Source organism: Hyperoodon ampullatus (assembly GCF_949752795.1).
Source record: "Hyperoodon ampullatus genome assembly, chromosome: 19".
Taxonomy (NCBI): Eukaryota; Metazoa; Chordata; class Mammalia; order Artiodactyla; family Ziphiidae; genus Hyperoodon; species Hyperoodon ampullatus.
This window is the reverse complement of record NC_136932.1, coordinates 11,803,328-11,822,336: the sequence shown is the minus strand read 5'-3', so window position 1 is coordinate 11,822,336 and position 19,009 is coordinate 11,803,328. Positions and strand designations below refer to the sequence as shown.

The window sequence follows — 19,009 nt, the reverse complement described above, 5'->3', positions numbered from 1 at the left end:
TATTATAACAAGTAAAATTCTGGTGCCTTTAATATGACAACCTTTGAAGGCAAATGCATACTAGTAATATTTATTGGAAACCTGACTGGGATTTTCAAAGGAAATGATTATGTCTGAATACGTACCGCAGCCAGGTAGTTTGAGTCTATTGATTCTCAAGTTAAATAAAGCTGGCGATATACAAGAAGACATATCTTCTTTATTGATGTTCCATTTATATTGAGTTTAAAATCTACTAATATCAAGCCTTTTGCCCTAATTCCCTTTCTACTGGAAGCGATTAATGACTAAATATCTTTATTAAAGCAGATGTGCCCTTTATTTCCAGTAACACTGCCTCTGAAGAGCAAGCTAATTAATGATTTTTAAATGTTTAATGTAAGCAAGAAATAAAACAGTTTTGTGTGTTGCTGCAAAGAAGACATTCACAACTGATCTGCATATCACTTAATTAAACCAGGTCATTCACAGAAAATAATTATCTTCAATTATGATGAAAAGAATTTGGTGAAAGCAGAATGGAAATTATTCTGCCTTTAGTGAGGAGTTACACCATTAGCACTTACTGAAGTTAAGAAAGCTATTATCTGAGGTGGTGGCCAAACAGGGGATAAGTTATTTACTGTAATTGCTTGAAAATGCGGCTGTGTGTGAACAGTGGTTTTAGATTAATTTCCTGCTTCCTTTTAGATATTGTCATTTGTCTTATGAGGATCTATAAAACTTTATTAACATTTAAACACCCACTTGAAGGACCTTTTTTTTTTTTTCACTGTATTATTGATTCTTTTTGCATTTTAAAAAAGTTACACTTGTTGAATATACTGTTAGTACCCACAAGCCAGCTAGCGGATCTAGTTTTTTTTTTAATTTTTTAATTTAATTTTTTTTATACAGCAGGTTCTTATTAGTCATCAGTTTTATACACATCAGTGTATACATGTCAGTCCCAATCTCCCAATTCATCACCCCCTCAACCCCCCCGCGCTTTCCCCCCTTGCTGTCCATACGTTTGTTCTCTGCATCTGTGTCTCAACTTCTGCCCTGCAAACCGGTTCATCTGTACCATTTTTCTAGGTTCCACATACATGCGTTAATATACGATATTCATTTTTCTCTTTCTGGCTTACTTCACTCTATGACAGTCTCTAGATCCATCCACGTCTCAACAAATGACCCAATTTCGTTCCTTTTTATGGCTGAGTAATATTCCATTGTATATATGTACCACATCTTCTTTATCCATTCATCTGTTGATGGGCATTTAGGTTGCTTCCATGACCTGGCTATTGTAACTAGTGCTGCAGTGAGCATTGGGGTGCATGTGAGGACCACGTTTTGATGGGAAGTCCATGAAGTGTTACAGAGCTTGGACTCGGTAAAGTCACAGCATAGTCTGTCCCACCTGCTGAATCATAGGACCCTGGGGTAGAAAAGGTCGTGAGATGACTGACCCCTATTTGCGTTTTAGACCTCTGGTCAGTGGCCACTTCTGCTGGTGGGCCTTCCCAGTGAAATTCCGCAAAGCCAAAAGCCTCTAAGATATGGTCTCTGCTCTCGTTGACATGAGTGTCTTTTCTAAGGAACAGGTGGTTTTTTGGGGTTTTTTTTAACATCTTTATTGGAGTATAATTGCTTTACAATGGTGTGTTAGTTTCTGCTTTATAACAAAGTGAATCAGCTATACATATACATATATCCCCATATCTCCTCCCTCTTGCGTCTCCCTCCCTCCCTCCCTATCCCACCCCTCCAGGTGGTCACAAAGCACCGAGCTGATCTCCCTGTGCTATGCGGCTGCTTCCCACTAGCTATCTGTTTTACATTTGGTCGTGTGTATATGTCCATGCCGCTCTCTCGCTTCATCCCAGCTTACCCTTCCCCCTCCCCGTGTCCTCAAGTCCATTCTCTACATCTGCGTCATTAAGGAACAGGTTTTTCAACTGAGGTACAAGGTGGTTACCCAACTTTATCTAGATAATCCTGGGGCTTGAACACGAATTCTTTTGATTCCATTCCTGCGCGATTTCCAGACAGAAGAGGGTTCTAAAAGGTTCTGTCACCACTCATCGTACCAAGCGAAACCTGAACCATGTTCTGTGCCCCTCCCCTCCCCCACCCCCAAACAATAGATAATTTTAAGAAAGACAGCGGTTCTCACTTGTGTCTTTAAAGAGCCCAGCTTGCTGTGAAGTCTCTGCACCTCTCTTCTGCCTCTAACCAACTGGGACAACGCAGACCTCGTCCTGGCCTTGCCCTGGCGCAAGCTATGTCCTCCTCCTGGGAGTGTGTGTCTTACCAAAAGTGAGAAGAACCCAGAGGACGGGGTTCACTGAGGACATTGGTCACTGAGCTCACTGTGACCAATTTAACAGATGTTGAAATACTGGCAATTTGCCAGATGCTTGAACTATTTCCAGAAACTTTTCTTTTCACAGTCTCTTCTTGCATGCATTGGTAGTACAGGCAATATATATAGACTTTCAATGTGATACCTACTTAGATACTTTAAAATATAAATTTTAATCTGTCACTTATAGTCATGTTTTTCTGGGGGGGGAAAAAAAAACCTTCTGTTTTTTCACCATTTCTCCAGGACTCTGGATCGATTTGGAAATGTCCTACAACGGGTCCTTTCTGATGACTCTTGAGACCAAAATGAATTTGACCAAACTAGGTAAAGAGCCTCTTGTTGAAGCCCTGAAGGTTGGAGAAATTGGCAAAGAAGGGTAAGGGGCTATATGAATTTACTAACCCAACCCTGGGGAACCACCTTCTTCCTCTAGCCCTTGAGAAGCAGCTTTAATGTGTATAGCCCCAGTGTTGAGCACGAGCTTCATGTAAGTGCTTCCTGGCCCCGGAGGATTTCAGGGAATAGTTTCCTGGTTTCACCCCCTGTGGACTGTGAGTCCCCGCCTCTGCTCAGTGCCATAGGCCTTCGTGCTGCCAGTGGAGCATACAGTGTCGATTACCTGGAAAGCATCCCTGACTCAGACCAGCCGGGCAGGCTGCACAATAAAATGCTTAGTGAAGAGAAGCATCATCCAGAAGGTTCCTCCTTCAGCTTGCAGCCACAAACAGCACTATGTGGGCCAGGCTGAGGTGCTTCAGGGGGCTGCCTGCTTTAATCACAGAGCCAGAATTATTTATAATTAGACGATTGATTTTGTAGCCAAGAGGGTGCTCCTAAAGTGTTTTGAGATGCCTTTCCCCTAAATAATACAATATCTATTTTCTTAGTAAACTCCTCTCTTTGTAGAAGATACTGCATCTGTTGCCGAGTTTGTCTAATTTAGTAAATATTTCCAATTTGTGAGATAGTTAATGAAGCTGATTTTTTTTTCTTAGATGCCTAGAATGGATAAGCTGGAACTTTCACATTCCCACACACCTTAAAAATGACTGCTTCAGACTACATATTTAAATTATATTATTGTTTTTACCAAACTAAAGATGCTGATTGGGGTCTGCTTCTCACATCTTTGGGCCCTTTGCATGGAATTAGCAGTACAATGATAGGAAAATGCCACAAGGAGCCACCTTCTCAGCATCTAAATATAAATATAAGACACAGGCTCTTAGATGTTTGCTTTCTTATGATGCTGACCTGATGCTTGTATTCATACTTGTGGTGAAAGCACAGTAGATGGGGGAGTTGGATCATACATTTGAGACCGTTCTTTCACTAAGGTGATTCTGAGTTATCCAGGTGACTTAATGAAAATGTTCATATTTTAATTTTTGGAGAATTTCACCTGCTGATTGCAGTCTAACCTGTATCTGTGCTATTTTCCTTTCACTTTTCTACTGCTTTGTTAAAATGTGTTTGGATTCGGCAATCTGTGGATTGTGTTTTCCGGTGAGTGGTATTGATCAGCCCTCCATGTAGCATTTCATACCCCATCAGTGCTGAGTCTCATTCAGACCCATGTGACACCGCGAGGAAGCTTGTCCTTTCATCATGTTCCCCGACATAAAGGCACCATTTGTAGACCTGAGTGGATTGAGATCAGGAGCATTTAAGAGGCTTTCCTGGGGGGAGAGTCGTACAGACTTCCTTGATTCGTATTGCCAGGGTCCTGATCTAGCCCTCTAGTCAGACTCAGCTTCTGTCCCCAGCTGCCCCGACCCTGACACCATGCCCAGCTGAGCGCCATCAGGCCAGCCTTGGGACAGCAAAGTTTCAGAACCAGCTGCCAGTAAAACCAAGCACCTTAGGCAGAAGCAGTCTTGAAAATGAGCTCTAACTAACCGGGAGCGGGACCGAGCAGACTTCGGTCAGGAGCATTTGTGCAGGGAACCCTTTCTGGAAACAGCCCTGTGCTGGCCCAGGGCTGCTGGGACTCCATTGGAAAGAGGGGTCTTGGGAGCCGGTAGGGCCCCACCACAGCCAGGTCCCTGAGATCCTTGCCACCGAGGCGTTCCATGTTCACTGTTATTCATGCAGCTCTCTTGGCACAATTTCAAGTTCATAAATTCAGCTGATTGGAGGACAGACACATTTCTGAGCAAGCAGTGCTTCTCTAGACTGCATGAAAAAAGTCCTCTGCATTAGGAATATAATGGTATTATATTTAATTTATAATATATATCTAAAGCACCATTTTTTTCCAGTAGAGTCTGGTATAAAATGTTTTGCTTCTTCCTGTGAGGGTGTTAAATTTTATGTTGATGTGTAATTGGCTGTCATTTAATTTTAAAAGCAAGGAAAAATACAATCTCAAGGCACTTGGGAGGAAAACGCCTGGATAAATGAACCCTTAACCCTTTTTTGCATAAAGGACCCCCTTGGGAATCTGAGAGCTCTGGATCCTTCCCCCAGAGAATGCCTACACATGCACCATTTGGCTCACAGTTTCTGGGAGCTTCAAGAGCCTCTCAAAAGCCCATCCATAGCTAAGAGCCTGATCCCAGAAGTGATTCTAGCATCACTTCTCCTCCTCAGTCAGGAGCTATGGAATCGCCCTGAGGCTGAATGCCGGAGGAGAGGCAGAGTCCCTGCACCTGTGGCTGTTACTGAGCGTGTGACCTGTGGTTTCCTTGAGGAAGCCTCTCCTAGGGCAGCATGTGTGAGTGGTGGGTCCGCAGCAGCCCTTTCCTCCAGGCCCTCCCTTTAGCCCGTGGCCGCCTGTCCAGGGCCTCACTTCTGGGCAAGGGCTTGTCCCCTGCCGTCCTGCTCTGGCAGGGCCTCTGCTCTGTCTCGCTGCTTCTGTCTGTCCCCCTTCAATTGTGCAAATGACTGTGCCGTGGGGAGTACCTGAGGAGGTGCTGCTCAGCCTGTGGGAGGTCCTGCTTACTGTAGAAAGTTTATGAGGACCCTGAGGCTGCTGGTAAGAAACTGAAGTCTGTGTCGCTTCACTCTAGTGAAGGCCTTTCCCTTTGAAATGTGGGCACCCTTTATATTTGCAGACATTTTTCCTTGAGTCTTTGTATTTCCCGAATAGTCTTCTTGTTACACATTGTAGTTACAGTGACTTTGGGGTGATAAGACACTCAAAATGGAATTCAGGTGGTGAGCTGGGCAGTCTGAACTTTAGGAATTGGCCTGAAGGGGACCTAAGCGAGTCAGGAAGGGGAATGTGCTGCTCGCTGGCTGCTCTTTAAATGCACATCGGGGCGGGCGTTTCTTGGAAGGCCCTTGGCCCGTCCGTGCTCTACCACGGCAGCCTGGGCTGGCGTGCAAGTCCCTGTATGGGGGCCCCCCCGACCTCTGTATTGGGCCGCTAGTCCCTGGTGTACCCGGGTCCACCACCCCGCCCCGAGGCCCTGATATTCTGGGAGCCCAGTGCTTGTCGCCCACGCTGTGACTCAGTCTAGCTCTGTGGGTGTACGCGCACGTGTGTGTGGCAGATATATGGGCCCGACTTCTGTTAAAGGAAACTAATGCACTCTCGTGAGCGTGGTCCCCCTCCAAGCAGTCCTCACTGGGCTGTTTAATCTAATTATGCACCCTTCACTTAAAGCATTTTTTGGAGCTGCTTTTTAGAGTTGCTTCCGGAGTCTGTGCCATTCCTTTAAGTATTCTGAGTGACAGCAAATCTTCCTACTTTCTAGATGGATTGGATCTTTGAGAAATTGCCAGACGTCGTTCAGAGGTGATGGTGATTATGAGACTAAGAAATTAAATGTTTGGTTCAAGACAGAGAGTATCAGTGATAAAATAATGCACTTTTTCTTATGTGTCCGACTGCAAGTGCATTTCCAAAAAGATTTTTAGCAGAGGCAGCAAAACTGGAATAAGCCCTTTAAGGTGACTCTTGAAAGGATATTACACTTATCTCGAATTCTAAGGTGTGTTTAAAAAACTAGGCTTATCATGTTCTAGCACATCTTATATAAGAATGTGCAGGGTGTCTTTCTCTGAAATTCATGCTGAAATTCATCATAAGGTTGAGATCACAAAATGCATGTTCGGTTATAAAACTTGAATATCAGCGAAATACTTAATTACACTTTTAATTAGTAAGTATTGGGTGCTGCATAATACAGCCCCCCCCCTATGCTGAGAGGAGAGGTACCATTTGGTCACAGTCAGAATTTCATGTCATCTGATCTGTTTTAACTGACAGAGCATTGTCTAAATGATTAACTTCAAGCCACAAAATTTGTCCTGTTCTCTGTCCTGTGGAGGATTAATTCAGGAACCCGAGAGCTCACTGCAGTGCTCAGCCTTTGGCATCTTCTGCCCCAGGTCTGGAGGCTGCCAGATGACAAATACCAGTGGGGAGAGAAGGGGACAGTGGTTCTGCAGGTTTCACTGTGGTCCAGGACACTGAGCAGCCTTTTGTGCTCTGTACCATCCTTACCTGGCAGCAGGAGGTCTGGGCCAGGGGGCACAGTCGTTTTACTGATGGAGAAGTAAGATAGGTTTCTGAGATGGTCGTGTTATCTTTGGGGACTTAGCTCCCTGACTTTCTTCATCCCAAGACCCAGTGCAGGCTTTCTTGGGAATCATATTTTACTTTTTATATAAAAGAAGAGCTCTGTGAGGGCTGCCTAACCCTGGGAAGCGCTGAGATGGTTCTGTGACCAGCAGACACACGTGAGCATTTCCTGGACTAGCCTGGCTTCTGATGGAAGGAGGAGGAGTCGGGTGCTGTCCCCGTGGCCAGGGACAAGAGGCCTTTGTGTCTGCAGAGGGAGTTTCCCTTTAACACTGTACTCAAGCCTGTTGGCTAGAGTGCTGGCTCTAATGTTTCAGGGCCAGGATCAAGGAGGATCCGGGTGTCCTGCCAGGGAGGACGTTTGTGCTCGGTCCTCTTACAGCCGGGCTCCTGTTTCAGGGCGGAGATTTCAGTGCCCTCTTCCCAGTGCTGGGGCCTCTGCTGGGCCTTCAGGTCCACACTGGCGGGTGTGCTCTGCCCTTGGGTGCCCTTGGCCCTTGTTGGCCAGGAGATGACTGCCCCCAACGAAACCCAACGAAAACCCCAAAGGGTTATGGTGGTGGCCCAACGAAAACCCCAAAGGGTTATGCCCGCAGGAAGATGGGACCTAAGCTGAGCTGCCTTCCCCTGTCCTGGTGATTTTTGTCCTTATCAAAAATACAAGGCCCCCACGTGCCACAACTAAGAAGCCTGTGAGCCACAACTGAGACCCAATGCAACCAAAAAAAATAAAATAAAATAAAAACACAAGGCCCACGCTCTTCTTAGTGACCATTTGGTAGCTTAATTGTGTTCATTCTGTCCCCATTAAGTCTCTGAGCCTCAGAGATGGGCCCTGCTTTCTGCCTCTCTGAAGCAAAGCCACCATCCAGGGAGGGAGCTGCCTGCTGTGGGGCCCAAGCTTGGCCAGGAACCCCCAGGGCCCTCACAGGGGAACCTTGATCACTGGCTGCTGCCAGTGATCCAGTGGAAACTGAGGCTCTACCCTGGAAAGATAAACAAGGGACATTGCTCTCTGGTGAAGTTTTTTATTACTTCATTTAAAAAACGTGGTTTTTAAAATATAAATTTATTTATTTTTGGCTGCACTGGGTCTTTGTTGCTGTGCATCGGCTTTTTCTAGTTGTGGCGAGCAGGGGCTACTCTTCTTTGCAGGGCGCGGGCTTCTCATTGCGGTGGCTTCTCTTGTTGCGGAGCACGGGCTCTAGGCACGCGGGCTTCAGTAGTTGTGCCTCGCGGGCTCTAGAGTGCAGGCTCAGTAGTTGTGGTGTACGGGCTTAGCTGCTCTGCGGCATGTGGGATCTTCCCGGACCAGGGCTCAAACCTGTGTCCCCTGCATTGGCAGGTGGATTCTTAACCACTGCGTCACCAGGGAAGCCCTAAAAAACGGTTTTAAATTAGTACTTTTCTTGAAAAGTTCCTGGGTTCTCATGTCAGTTGCTTCCTAGAGTCCCTTGAGATTTGTTGGTTGTTGGCTTTTTCTGTGACCTTCAGGAGCTGGGGCAGGTATGGGCTAGGATACGTAATTTCACTAGGAAGGAGTCTTGAGCCAAAACTAATGGGAGGAAACTAAGCCAAAAAGCATAGTTGTTGACCTCAGCCAGAGTCAGGGGACTTGCCTGCACATCCCCGTCGTCTGTGAGGTGGTCGTGGCGCCAACATGAGCTGTCCCCTCCCCCGTGCAACCATCGTCCTTTCCACTCACCCTCCCATTGGCTACGCCGCACTGTTGACGAGATCACTGCATTTTGTGTGGACTGCATCACACTCCCACCACCTGTCTTTCTGACGCATGCGCAGAATCCAGCCCTTCAGGCCCAAGTCCTCTGCGGTCCTGCCGGGGACTTGGCACTGAAGGGTCTCCCGGGGGACCAGGCCAATCCGAGGACTCTTGGATTGGGCCTCTTCTGTTTGGGCTGGGTGGGGGAGGGTGATGACGCGGTAGCAGTGGTGGCGGTGGAGCCTGGCGCTGGGCCAGCTGCCGTGGTGACTCTGCCCTGATCAGTTGCAGGCCCAGGGCCTTCTGTCTGGCCGACAGCGACGAGGAGTCCTCCAGTGCTGGCTCCTCTGACGAAGACGACGCACCAGAGCCCGGCGCAGGAGACAAACCGCTTCTCCCAGGGGCTGAAGGGTGAGTGGATCCAGCTTCTGGGGTCTTCAGACCTGAAGACCTGAATACCTTTCCCTAATTAAGAGGGTCCAGACCAAAATGGTTTTCTTGGGCCGTTGGAATCAATAACAGAGAATTGAAGGGCGTGTTTATCACAAGGAGCACAGATTACACAACAGCTCCCCCTAGTGCGGATAGGGAGCATTACTTCCCTTCCGACGGGTCACACTTGCTTCTGTTGAGCTTTTAGTTCCTACGATGTTGAAACATTCAGGTGATTTCTTCAGTGAATTTTGAAAACGTGGGTCCCTTAGCTGATCTTTTGGATCATGAACTACATTTTGGTAGCTCCCTTTGCCTGTTACTTGGACTGCTGAACGATCAAAGTGCTTAGGCTGCCTCTCTGTAAGGATCTTTTAATTATTTAAAGTGAGTGAAGAAACTAAAATGATAAAGAAACCAGGTGATTCAGAAGTATTTGTAAGAAAATATCAACCTATTCACTTTTGAAATCCTACAGAAGATAAAAAGAGAATCTAGATGTTTGAGGAATTGGGACTAAAGTTTGTGTGCATTATTTAAACTCTCCCCACCTGACCTTCTTTTTTTTTTTTTTTTTTGCGATATGTGGGCCTCTCACTGTTGTGGCCTCTCCTGTTGCGGAGCACAGGCTCCGGACGCACAGGCTCAGTGGCCATGGCTCACGGGCCCAGCCACTCCGCGGCATGTGGAATCTTCCCAGACCGGGGCACGAACCCGTGTCCCCTGCATTGGCAGGCGGACTCTCAACCACTGCGCCACCAGGAAAGCCCCCTGACCTTCTTAAGAATAATTGCTTTTGCCTAGACACATACACGTACTATTCCTGACACTCTGGAACTGTGGAAGATTTTAAGAGCAAATATCCTCTCTTCTTAGGGCAGTCTTAGGTAGATATGACCTGATACAGGAAAGCTTGCTTTCCTGGGCTGCTAGGGTATCAGCTGGATGCAGCTTTTTTCTTTAGATGCTCCTGAGCCCTTTGACAAGTCGTTGCTGCTCAGAGTTGCTGTGACACCGTCTAAAAGGCAGATGTTTTACTGTGTTTTGTGGCCCTGTTAATGCAGCCTGATTTCTTATTTGCTATGTAGAGATGGTGAGGTTTCGCTCAGTGGACACTGGATTTATATTCAGTATTTGAAGGTTATAAAGGAGAGCAGGTGAGATGCCTTCCCTGCTTGCACTGGGAGAACTTGGTCAGACTCGCCATTGTCAAGACTCAGGCTCTATCTGATGTCTGCACCTTGTCTGAAGTTGTAGTTCTCTGGACTTCCCTGGTGGTCCAGTGGTTAAGACTCCGTGCTTCCACTGCAGGAGCACAGGTTCAATCCCTGGTCGGGGAACTAAGATCCTGCATGCCATGCAGCACAGCCAAAAATAAATAAATTAAATTAAATTAAAAAATAAATAAAGTAGTAGTTCTCACCTGGGGGTTATTTTGTCCCCCCCAGGGACATTTAGCCATGTCCAGAGACACTTTTTATTGTCATATCTGTGGGGGAACGTGCTATTGACATCCAGTAGGCTGAGGCCAGGGATGCTGTTAAACATCTGGCAACATCCACAACAAAGAATCACCCAGTTCACCGTGTCAGTGGTGCTGCGGTTGAGAAACTCAGGTCTAAAGTCAGGTGAACACAGAGCCACCAAATTGTTTGTGAAGGAACAAAGTCTATACTAACACCCATCTGTGTCCCTCATTTAAAGGTATGTTGGAGGTCACCGAACAAGTAAGATTATGAGGTTTGTTGATAAAATTACCAAGTCAAAATATTTCCAAAAAGCAACGGAGACAGAGTTCATTAAAAAGAAGATTGAAGAAGTCTCCAATACACCACTGCTGCTAACTGTAGAAGTACAAGAATGTAGAGGAACCTTGGCAGTCAACATTCCACCTCCCCCGACGGACCGAATATGGTGCGTAGAGGGCCCCTTGGGGTCAGCCAGTGACTCCCCTTCTTGCGTGACCATAAAAATCCCAGCTTGCTGACCCTGGACATTATGGAAAGTACCTTCTCCTGGGAAGAAACACTTTCAAACGTTTTTCGTGGAACCTTAACGTTAGTTGTAAATCTGATTCTGTCTTCTACTGTGAGTGGTTAATTCACATATAAAGACTCATCTTCACACGTTAGGCAGAGTTAAGGTTACTGGTGAAGTTTATGGGATGAGCTGTTTCTATTCTTGGTCTTCCTCCTCTCTCAAGCCAACCCTTTCCACCAGCGAGAACAGCTATCATTTGTAGACCTCTTATTCTCTGCCTAGCCTGGGGTGTAACTGCTTCACCTGGCCAGTCCTCACAGCATCCTGTGGAGATAGGGCCATCGTTATGCCCACCTTATAGATGGGGATCACACATCCAGCAGAGTCCTGGGCGGTTAGGGAAGACTTCTGCAGGTCAGACCTGGATGTTAAGGAGGCAGGAGCATGTGTGCTTGGTAACTGCGGTAGAAGGTCTACCCAGAGAGTTGTCATTTGACTGAACCAGTGGGTCTTAACTCCACCTGCATATCACAGTCACCTGGGTGACTTGTTAAAGCTATACCCAGCCCAGCCCCCAGGATTCAGCAGTTGGGGGGCTAAGCCAGGATTGAGAATCACTGAAATAAATTTTTCATGAGCCCGGCAGAAGAAAATCACTATCTATAAATCTCAATTTTAAATTGACATTCAAATGTGCATAAGGGTATATGAGGATTGCATAAAAGACCTCTTTGTACCATAAGCTACAGTTGTGTGAAAAAGATAGCTCTGTTCTGTTATAGAGTGAAACCAGCATGCTGGTACACAACCTTAGTGTTCAGAAGGGCTTGTAGGAATGATCACAAAAGGATTTTTTAATTGACTGATCATTTAATGATGATATTGGTGTTTCCCAGTAAAAACTTTAAAATACCATTTTAGATTTTATTTTTTAAAAGTAATGTTTTCACTGGAAGAACATGAAGAAAACAGAAAAAAAAAAAAGCCTGTAGCCTTACCATCCAAAAATAACCAGTTAATAAGTAACTTACTATACATTTTTCCAAGCCTAATAACAATTTTTTTTAAAATAGTAAGCGTTGATACGTTTCTTCCTCTTCCAAGCTTTGACTTAGGAGTTACAAATGCCACTGCTCAATGGGAGTTAAAATTAGAGACCGCTGGGCTAGTGCCACCCAGTGCATGCTCGAGTGCTGAACTGTTTATTAATCCACAAAGATAAGTATAGATATTGAGAGTGTTTAGAAACATGTATAGCAATTTGCCATTTTCATTGTACAGGCAGAGCTCATCTCACTATGCTTTGCTTTCCTGTACTTGCGATATTGCGTTTTTTACAAATTGGAGGTTAGTGACAACCCTGCATCGTCAGATGATGATTAGCATTTTTTTAGCAATAAAGTGTTTTTCAACTGAGATACGTACATTGTTTTGCACACTTAATTGACTACAGAATAGTGTAAATATAACTTTTATATGCACTGGGAAACCAAAAATTCACGTGACTCACTTTATTGCAGTAATTAGCTTTATTGTGGTAATCTGGAACTGAGCCCACGGTATCTCCAAGGTGTGCCTGGATTTTTTAAAACATTGGTCCGTGATGGGTTGAAGTTTTTAGTTTGATAGCACACAGTCTCTTGACTGGATTCCTTACCAACAATTCTGAGTGCCAGTCTGCTCCACTGAGAAGCCATAATTATGGTGTGGAGTGTGGAATGAAAAAGCAGGTTATAGAACATTTCTATTTAGGTATGCATATTAGGAGTGTGGGGAAAATTGATCCCACTTCTCTCAGTGGTCCTATCTTGGTTATGAGACTCAGAGAGAGAGTGTCTTTTATTTTCTGCTTTATACACTTGTATATTTTGGATTTTGTAACAGACATATCCTACTTTCATAAAAATAGAAACAAAAAAGATCCTTGCCATTTTAGGAAAAACAAAAACCAGAAACAATGCCCAGGTCATGGACTTCTCCAGTGGCATTTCCTGGCTTTCTTAGTTTGTCACAACTGTTGTCAGATCATCACGGCCCTGGGTCCAGGGACACAGGGAGTTCACAATTCGTACTTGCTGCATTGAAGTGTTTTTTAGAAGGGATTTTTGGAAGAAGAGAACATTTAAGTAGTGATAAAGCCTTGTGTAAATGAGGAATGTTTGCTCTTGGTACTGTCCACTTCTTTTCTTTGATTCTAAATGTGGTTATTACTTGTCTTTAAAAAGGTATGGTTTCCGGAAGCCACCACATATCGAGCTGAAAGCTCGGCCAAAACTTGGAGAGAGAGAAGTGACTTTAGTTCATGTGACAGACTGGATAGAGAAGAAACTGGAGCAAGAGTTTCAGGTACACCTGCAGTGTCATCTAGTGTTTCGTGCTGCGGCTCTAAAAGCTTTGGGTAGAACAGAGGTTCTGAACTTCATGTGGGTCAGGATCCTCCCTGGAAAATCTGGTGAAAACTATGGACCCCAGGAAAGTACACATATGATCAATCAAATAGGCATAAAGTTTCAGGTTTAGTTTCAAAAACTCTGAAACTCATCCACAGAACCCCGTGAAGTAGTCTTTAGAGGAAACTCAAAAGGTAGGGGTCAAAGAGCAAAATGACTATCTTGTACCAGTAGGCCCGGCAAGGGTTAAGCCGTCCATCTGCTGGGGCTATCTTTGGACTTTTTCCCTGGGTGGGGCCTGGATTTGGCCAGCTAGTAGCACCCGGGCTGTGGTGGTTCCTGCCCTTGTGTGGTACCCATCTTGCTTAGTTTGTTTTCAACAAACAAATTGTTTGTTTGTTGCAACAAACATTCCGCGTGTAGCTACCACCTACCCTGGAAGTCCAAAGATGAATCAGGCCTGTCCCTCCCTTGTGGATCTTCTAGAGTAGTCTAGAGATCTTCTGGAGTTGACTAAGCCAGAGCTCATTCTCTAAGCCTGTCTTCTGCATTCTGCCACCAAGGGAAATAGCAGTGTAGCTGAGGCCGTGCAATGAGCTGTTCCTATCAAATTTTTATCAGGTTTTTGAGGCATAGGTGTCTTTTAAGGTTTTACGGATTAACAGACTATTTACTTTGTAGTAGATTTCAGCTTTTGAAGAAGACCGGTATTATTTTTGCAGTAGTATATTTTGAGTTATTGCCTTTAAAATTATATATTTTTTATTATTTAAAAGCTATAGGTTAAATATAACTAAAAACCAATCTATGGAAAGCTTAATCTTATCTCCAAAAGGCAAAGTACTTTGAACCTAATTAGGGGAAAGACAATCTCATGCCTTCAGTTCTTTTCCTTTTTCTTATCTCCCTAGATCCTGCATTAGGAATTTGGGTGGGTCATCTCTTTTAGGGGTATTGGGATATAAGTGTCATCTCTTTTAGGGGTCAAACTTTGGTGCATGGTATTTTTGAGGCAAGTTGGGAAGTTGAAGGGTAACTGCTTGCATTCTCCCATGGCCACCTGTTTTTGTTTTTGCTTTGGAAGAAAGCATTGCTGAAGTTGAATACATTGCCAAAATTCACTTACATAAAATTAGTTTATAAACAGATAGGCAAAGCACCATTATTGTCAATCACTCATTATCCTTTGGGTGTTCACTATAGTAGGATTTCTTTCATATGTAGCTTTAACTGGTTCTGGTTTGAAAAAAAAAATTAGCTTACATTTTTGTTGCTAGGATTTAAATGGATAAGTTGGCTTATGTGTGTTGGAATATGTGTTCTGGATATAATAGTTTGGAAATACTGTGAGCAGTATTAATGTTATTTATCAATTCATGAGTAATTTTATTATATGTACATGAAATCAAAGGCTGCTTCTTCCTCAGAGCTTATTGGGTTCTCATGTTCGTGCATGGATTAACAGACTATTTACTTTGTAGTAGATTTCAGCTCAACGCTTTCTAAATATCATAGAGGAATTAGTTTGGAATGTGTAGGAAAAGTTGTTTCATATGTATTTTAAAAACTAGTCTAAAGCCTAAAATTATTATCAGAACACACTAGGGCAACTCTGAGAAAAGAGCATTCTTCCACATGCCTGTTCCTTCTTTCTACAGAAAGTTTTTGTCATGCCAAACATGGACGACGTTTATATCCCTATCATGCACTCAGCCATGGATCCTCGCTCCACTTCCAGCCTCCTGAAAGACCCACTGGTGGAGGCTGCTGATCAACTGTGATGGGTGCAGACCTGGTGTTCCCAGTATAATGAGATGAAGCTTAAGGTGTGGGGTTCTCGGCTGCCATCTGGGCTGTAGCACTGGCCTTTCCTTGTGCCACAGCTTCTGCCCTCTGCCTACCGGTGCCCATCCCACTGGGAGGTGTCCAGTGAATGAGGTCCTGATTGCCTCCTGCAAAGCTTTGACTCAGCAAAGGAAAACTGGAAGGATCGTCACAGTGGATCCAGAGATTACAGGTGACTCCCACCATGGCTTTTCTAAGTCTACCAGTTTTTGTGGCAGCAAAAGAGCACATTAAGAGCGAAGCTGCACAGCTGGAAGGCTTCCCCTTGCCTCCTCGATGCCTCCAAAGCTTTTTCTCAGGCAGCCAGTGCAGTGGAATGTTTTCTCACTTTTACAGTTTGTGTGCTGCAGCCCTCCACACCAAGAGAACGTCAGTGTGGTTACACATGTGGAGGGTGGGGAGTAGAATTTTGTAAACTATCTCTTTGGTGGTAAAAAGATATGCATAGCAACTTACTCTTATCAGTTGTGCGTTTTGGAAGCAAGTAGCCATAGAACATACACTCTAACACACTATGAGCTAGGGCGGGAACCGTGGGATTTATGTGACCATTAGGCAAAGCCATGAGATCAAACCATCCCACACCTTTTACCAAGGAGGTACAATCACCTGGTTTCTGACTAATCCCAAATGTTTTCCTGAGACTTGAGCATATGTGGAAATATCAAACAAACCTAATGACTGGACTGGGGTGGGGCCAGAAAGCCAGAGCCACCGTCCTTCCACCTGGCACTTGCTGTGAGCTCTGGGAAGCTTTAAATAGGCATCTTAAATGCTTTGTTAACCTAATTGGTTTGGGATGTTTTGTGGGCAGTTTCCTTTTCCGATGGCCAAAACCGGAGACTGCTCTCTACCATCTTGAGTCAAGACGATGCTGATGTTTGCTCAGCATCAAACACTTGCTGTTTGTTCAGCATCAAACACTACAGATCTCAAAATTAACGTGACATTTAACGTTGCCAACTTTATTTTGTGCATTTGTGTCAGAACATTTAGTTTACAGGTTTCAGGGCTCTCTCAAACTGTGTAATTTGCTTTGAGAAGTACTCAATACAATTTTTTAATTGTTTAAAGCTGCATTCAACATCAAACTTACCTTGGGTTAACTTTTGACAACTTACATCTGTGGACAAAGCTCATAGTGGTTTTTTAAACAGCAACAGCACCTTGCCTGAACGGGACTTTAAAGAAATTAATATATTGAAAAAAACATATTTGAACCCTTATTTGATTACTTTAATTGTACCATTAAAACATTTGACTTAAATTATTGGACCATTCCAGTCAGTGTACTGTTCTGATTTCTCATTGTGTAGGCCAATTTGCCTGTCAGTGCGCATGTCTTGTTCGCTGGTCTTATAATTTTTGTGCAATAATTAAAGGCAAAGGACTAGATGCACTATTGTGTAAAGAGATTACACATGACTGTACCCTGTTGCACTTAATCAAATAGTAATGTGGGGATTTATAATCGCTTGCATTGTTTCACAAAATAAATATCTCATGGCAAATACTAGATAAGCATCCAAGTTATTTCTACTTGATCCTGCTTAGACAATAGGAACAGAATAAACTGTGGTACAGAATAAACCTGGGCCCTCAGCTGCCAGTAGCAGCTTCAGTTTCTTGGGTGGTCACTGGACCCGTCCTGTTAGAGGATCCAAAGTAGACCACACCCTGATATAAGGAGGGCGCTATTATCCTCGATTCGTATTTTTAAAAGTCCTGCTTCTGAGCTAGAGTTTACACCAACTGCCTACTAACCCTGCTAACTTGGGGCCCCCTCCGTTAAGTACCAAAGTGGCCAGACATGGCACTTGTGCATACCTGCCCTTCAACACGTGCTGCCTTGTACTCAGAAATGATGCAAGTTTCACCTAAATCCAGGAGGGATCGGTATCACCTAGAATGTGGATTATGAAGGCGTGGTTGTGCATTTATTTAGGTGCCTATGTTGTGCCCCGCAATGCACAAAACCGTCATTGAGAGCTGTTCAAGCTATCTGGGGCATATCCAAATAAGCAGTTGACCCTAAACGGCAGTTTTTCTAAGTGCTCCGCGAATACACCTCAGCCAGACGAGTTCAGCCCATGCAGCTCAGGACCGGGAGCCAGTTCGTGTCAAGTGCACTACGGCCTTCACTCAAGCGGTTCAAGGCCACAGCCGGATTCTCATCTCCCCTCCATGCAGACGCCCTCCCCATCGCGGTTAAATGAACCTGCCCGTCTCACTGATTTCCACGGAAAGAACACTCGGACTCAAAGGACAGGCACAGGAATAAGCAGAGACTGCAGGACCCCCGACGACTTCCCCAACCCCCCACCCCGGCAGCCCAGTGCCGCCGTGTAGCTCGCGGTTAAAAGGGCCGCCGCCGCGGGGGGAAGACGGCCCCAGTTATGCGCAAGCGCCTGCTGCTCTGGCGCTGCAGCCTGACCCCCGGCGCCACGCGCAGGCGCGGCGGGGGCTCAAAGGCAGCGCGTCGCGACAAACAACACGGACACCACCGCTGGGATCAAGCCATTTTATTGAGGAGCTTCAGGGGAGAGTCGAAAAGCTGGGAGAACAATGAGATCCGACGTCCTTCTCCTAGCCGGGACCTGCAAGAACGAGAGCGGTGGATGAGGAGGAGGTGGTATACCCGCAAGCCCGTTTCCCACCCGCCGCCTCAGCGGCCCGGCTCAGACTCCAGTTCGCATCACCTTCGTCAGCAGTCTAACACGTGCTTTAATTCGGATGTCATCACCGCCAGCCGCCCACCCTCCACCCGGTTCCCAGGCCCCGAAAGAGGGGACAGACCTGCCCCGGCCCAGAACACACACCACCTCACCTTCGCTACTTCACAGTCGCTGAAAGGAAGGGGAACTCGCCGGGCTTCTACTTAAAGAAGCAGACCGGAGGTGGTTGGGCGGGCTTTACCGCCATTAACCAATAGCAAGTCAAACTTCCAGCCACGTGCCTGTAACCTGGCCTAATGATTGGCCCTGCTCACTGAGTCCTCCAGAATATAGAGCGGTTACACGCCAGCCGTAAAGATGGGCGTCAAGGAAAGACTAGGAGTCGCGCGGTGTCCTAAATTCTTCTGATTTTTTTCGCGACGTAGGTCGTCGGCCTGTGAGTAGTGCGTTTCTCCATACTACACAAAACGAAACCTTACAAACGGCAGGGCGCAAGTAATGCCTAACCTGTTTAATATTCTGTGCCAGTAGCTAGGCTAGGAGCTGAGGGGACAAACTAGTCTTGTCCCTGAATTTAAAGTAACCTGTTCCGGCAGAAAGACCTTGTGTTTGAAAGTAGACTGATGTGCAACCAAATCCTGACTTTGTGATGAATTCGCCCTGTGACCTTGATCACTTAGCTTTTCTGAGCCTCAGTTTCTGAAAAATAGGGAAAAAAAAAGTATTGTACGAGGCTTAAATAAGTTAATGTCAGTCACCTGGCACATTCTGAGTGGTAAACAAATATGTTTTTAAAGGACTGGTGTGATGTGGAAGACTTATGGATTGCAATACTTTAATAAATGCTAAAATAGAGCTATAAGCACCTACTCTGGAAGCCCAAAGGAGAGAAGATCTAACATTGGGAAAGCTGAAAGTACTTCTAGGTATTGAGCTCATACTGTGAGCCAGGCATATTATTCACAAGTGGTCAATAATAAGTCCCCGCTCTCTGGGTTTGATTTACTGGAAGAGGAAACAGAAGACACACGGGCACAATATCTGGTTATCTTTACTTCCTTTATATGTTTTCCTTAGGAATTC

The 19,009-nt window shown here is 45.2% G+C and overlaps 1 protein-coding gene across 1 annotated transcript in view; it reads left to right on the top strand.

Annotated features, from left to right (window-relative positions):
• The window catches only part of TEX2 (testis expressed 2), a gene marked incomplete at both ends in the record, with an annotated part of 60,004 nt that extends 44,817 nt beyond the window's left edge, over positions 1 to 15,187 (top strand). The window contains 5 exons of the mRNA XM_079726231.1: positions 2,597 to 2,729; positions 8,890 to 9,015; positions 10,741 to 10,950; positions 13,242 to 13,362; positions 15,065 to 15,187. Coding sequence (XP_079582357.1) covers positions 2,597 to 2,729; positions 8,890 to 9,015; positions 10,741 to 10,950; positions 13,242 to 13,362; positions 15,065 to 15,187 — 713 coding nt within the window. The remainder of the gene's footprint in view (positions 1 to 2,596; positions 2,730 to 8,889; positions 9,016 to 10,740; positions 10,951 to 13,241; positions 13,363 to 15,064) is intronic.
• Positions 15,188 to 19,009: the final 3,822 nt, after the last annotated feature.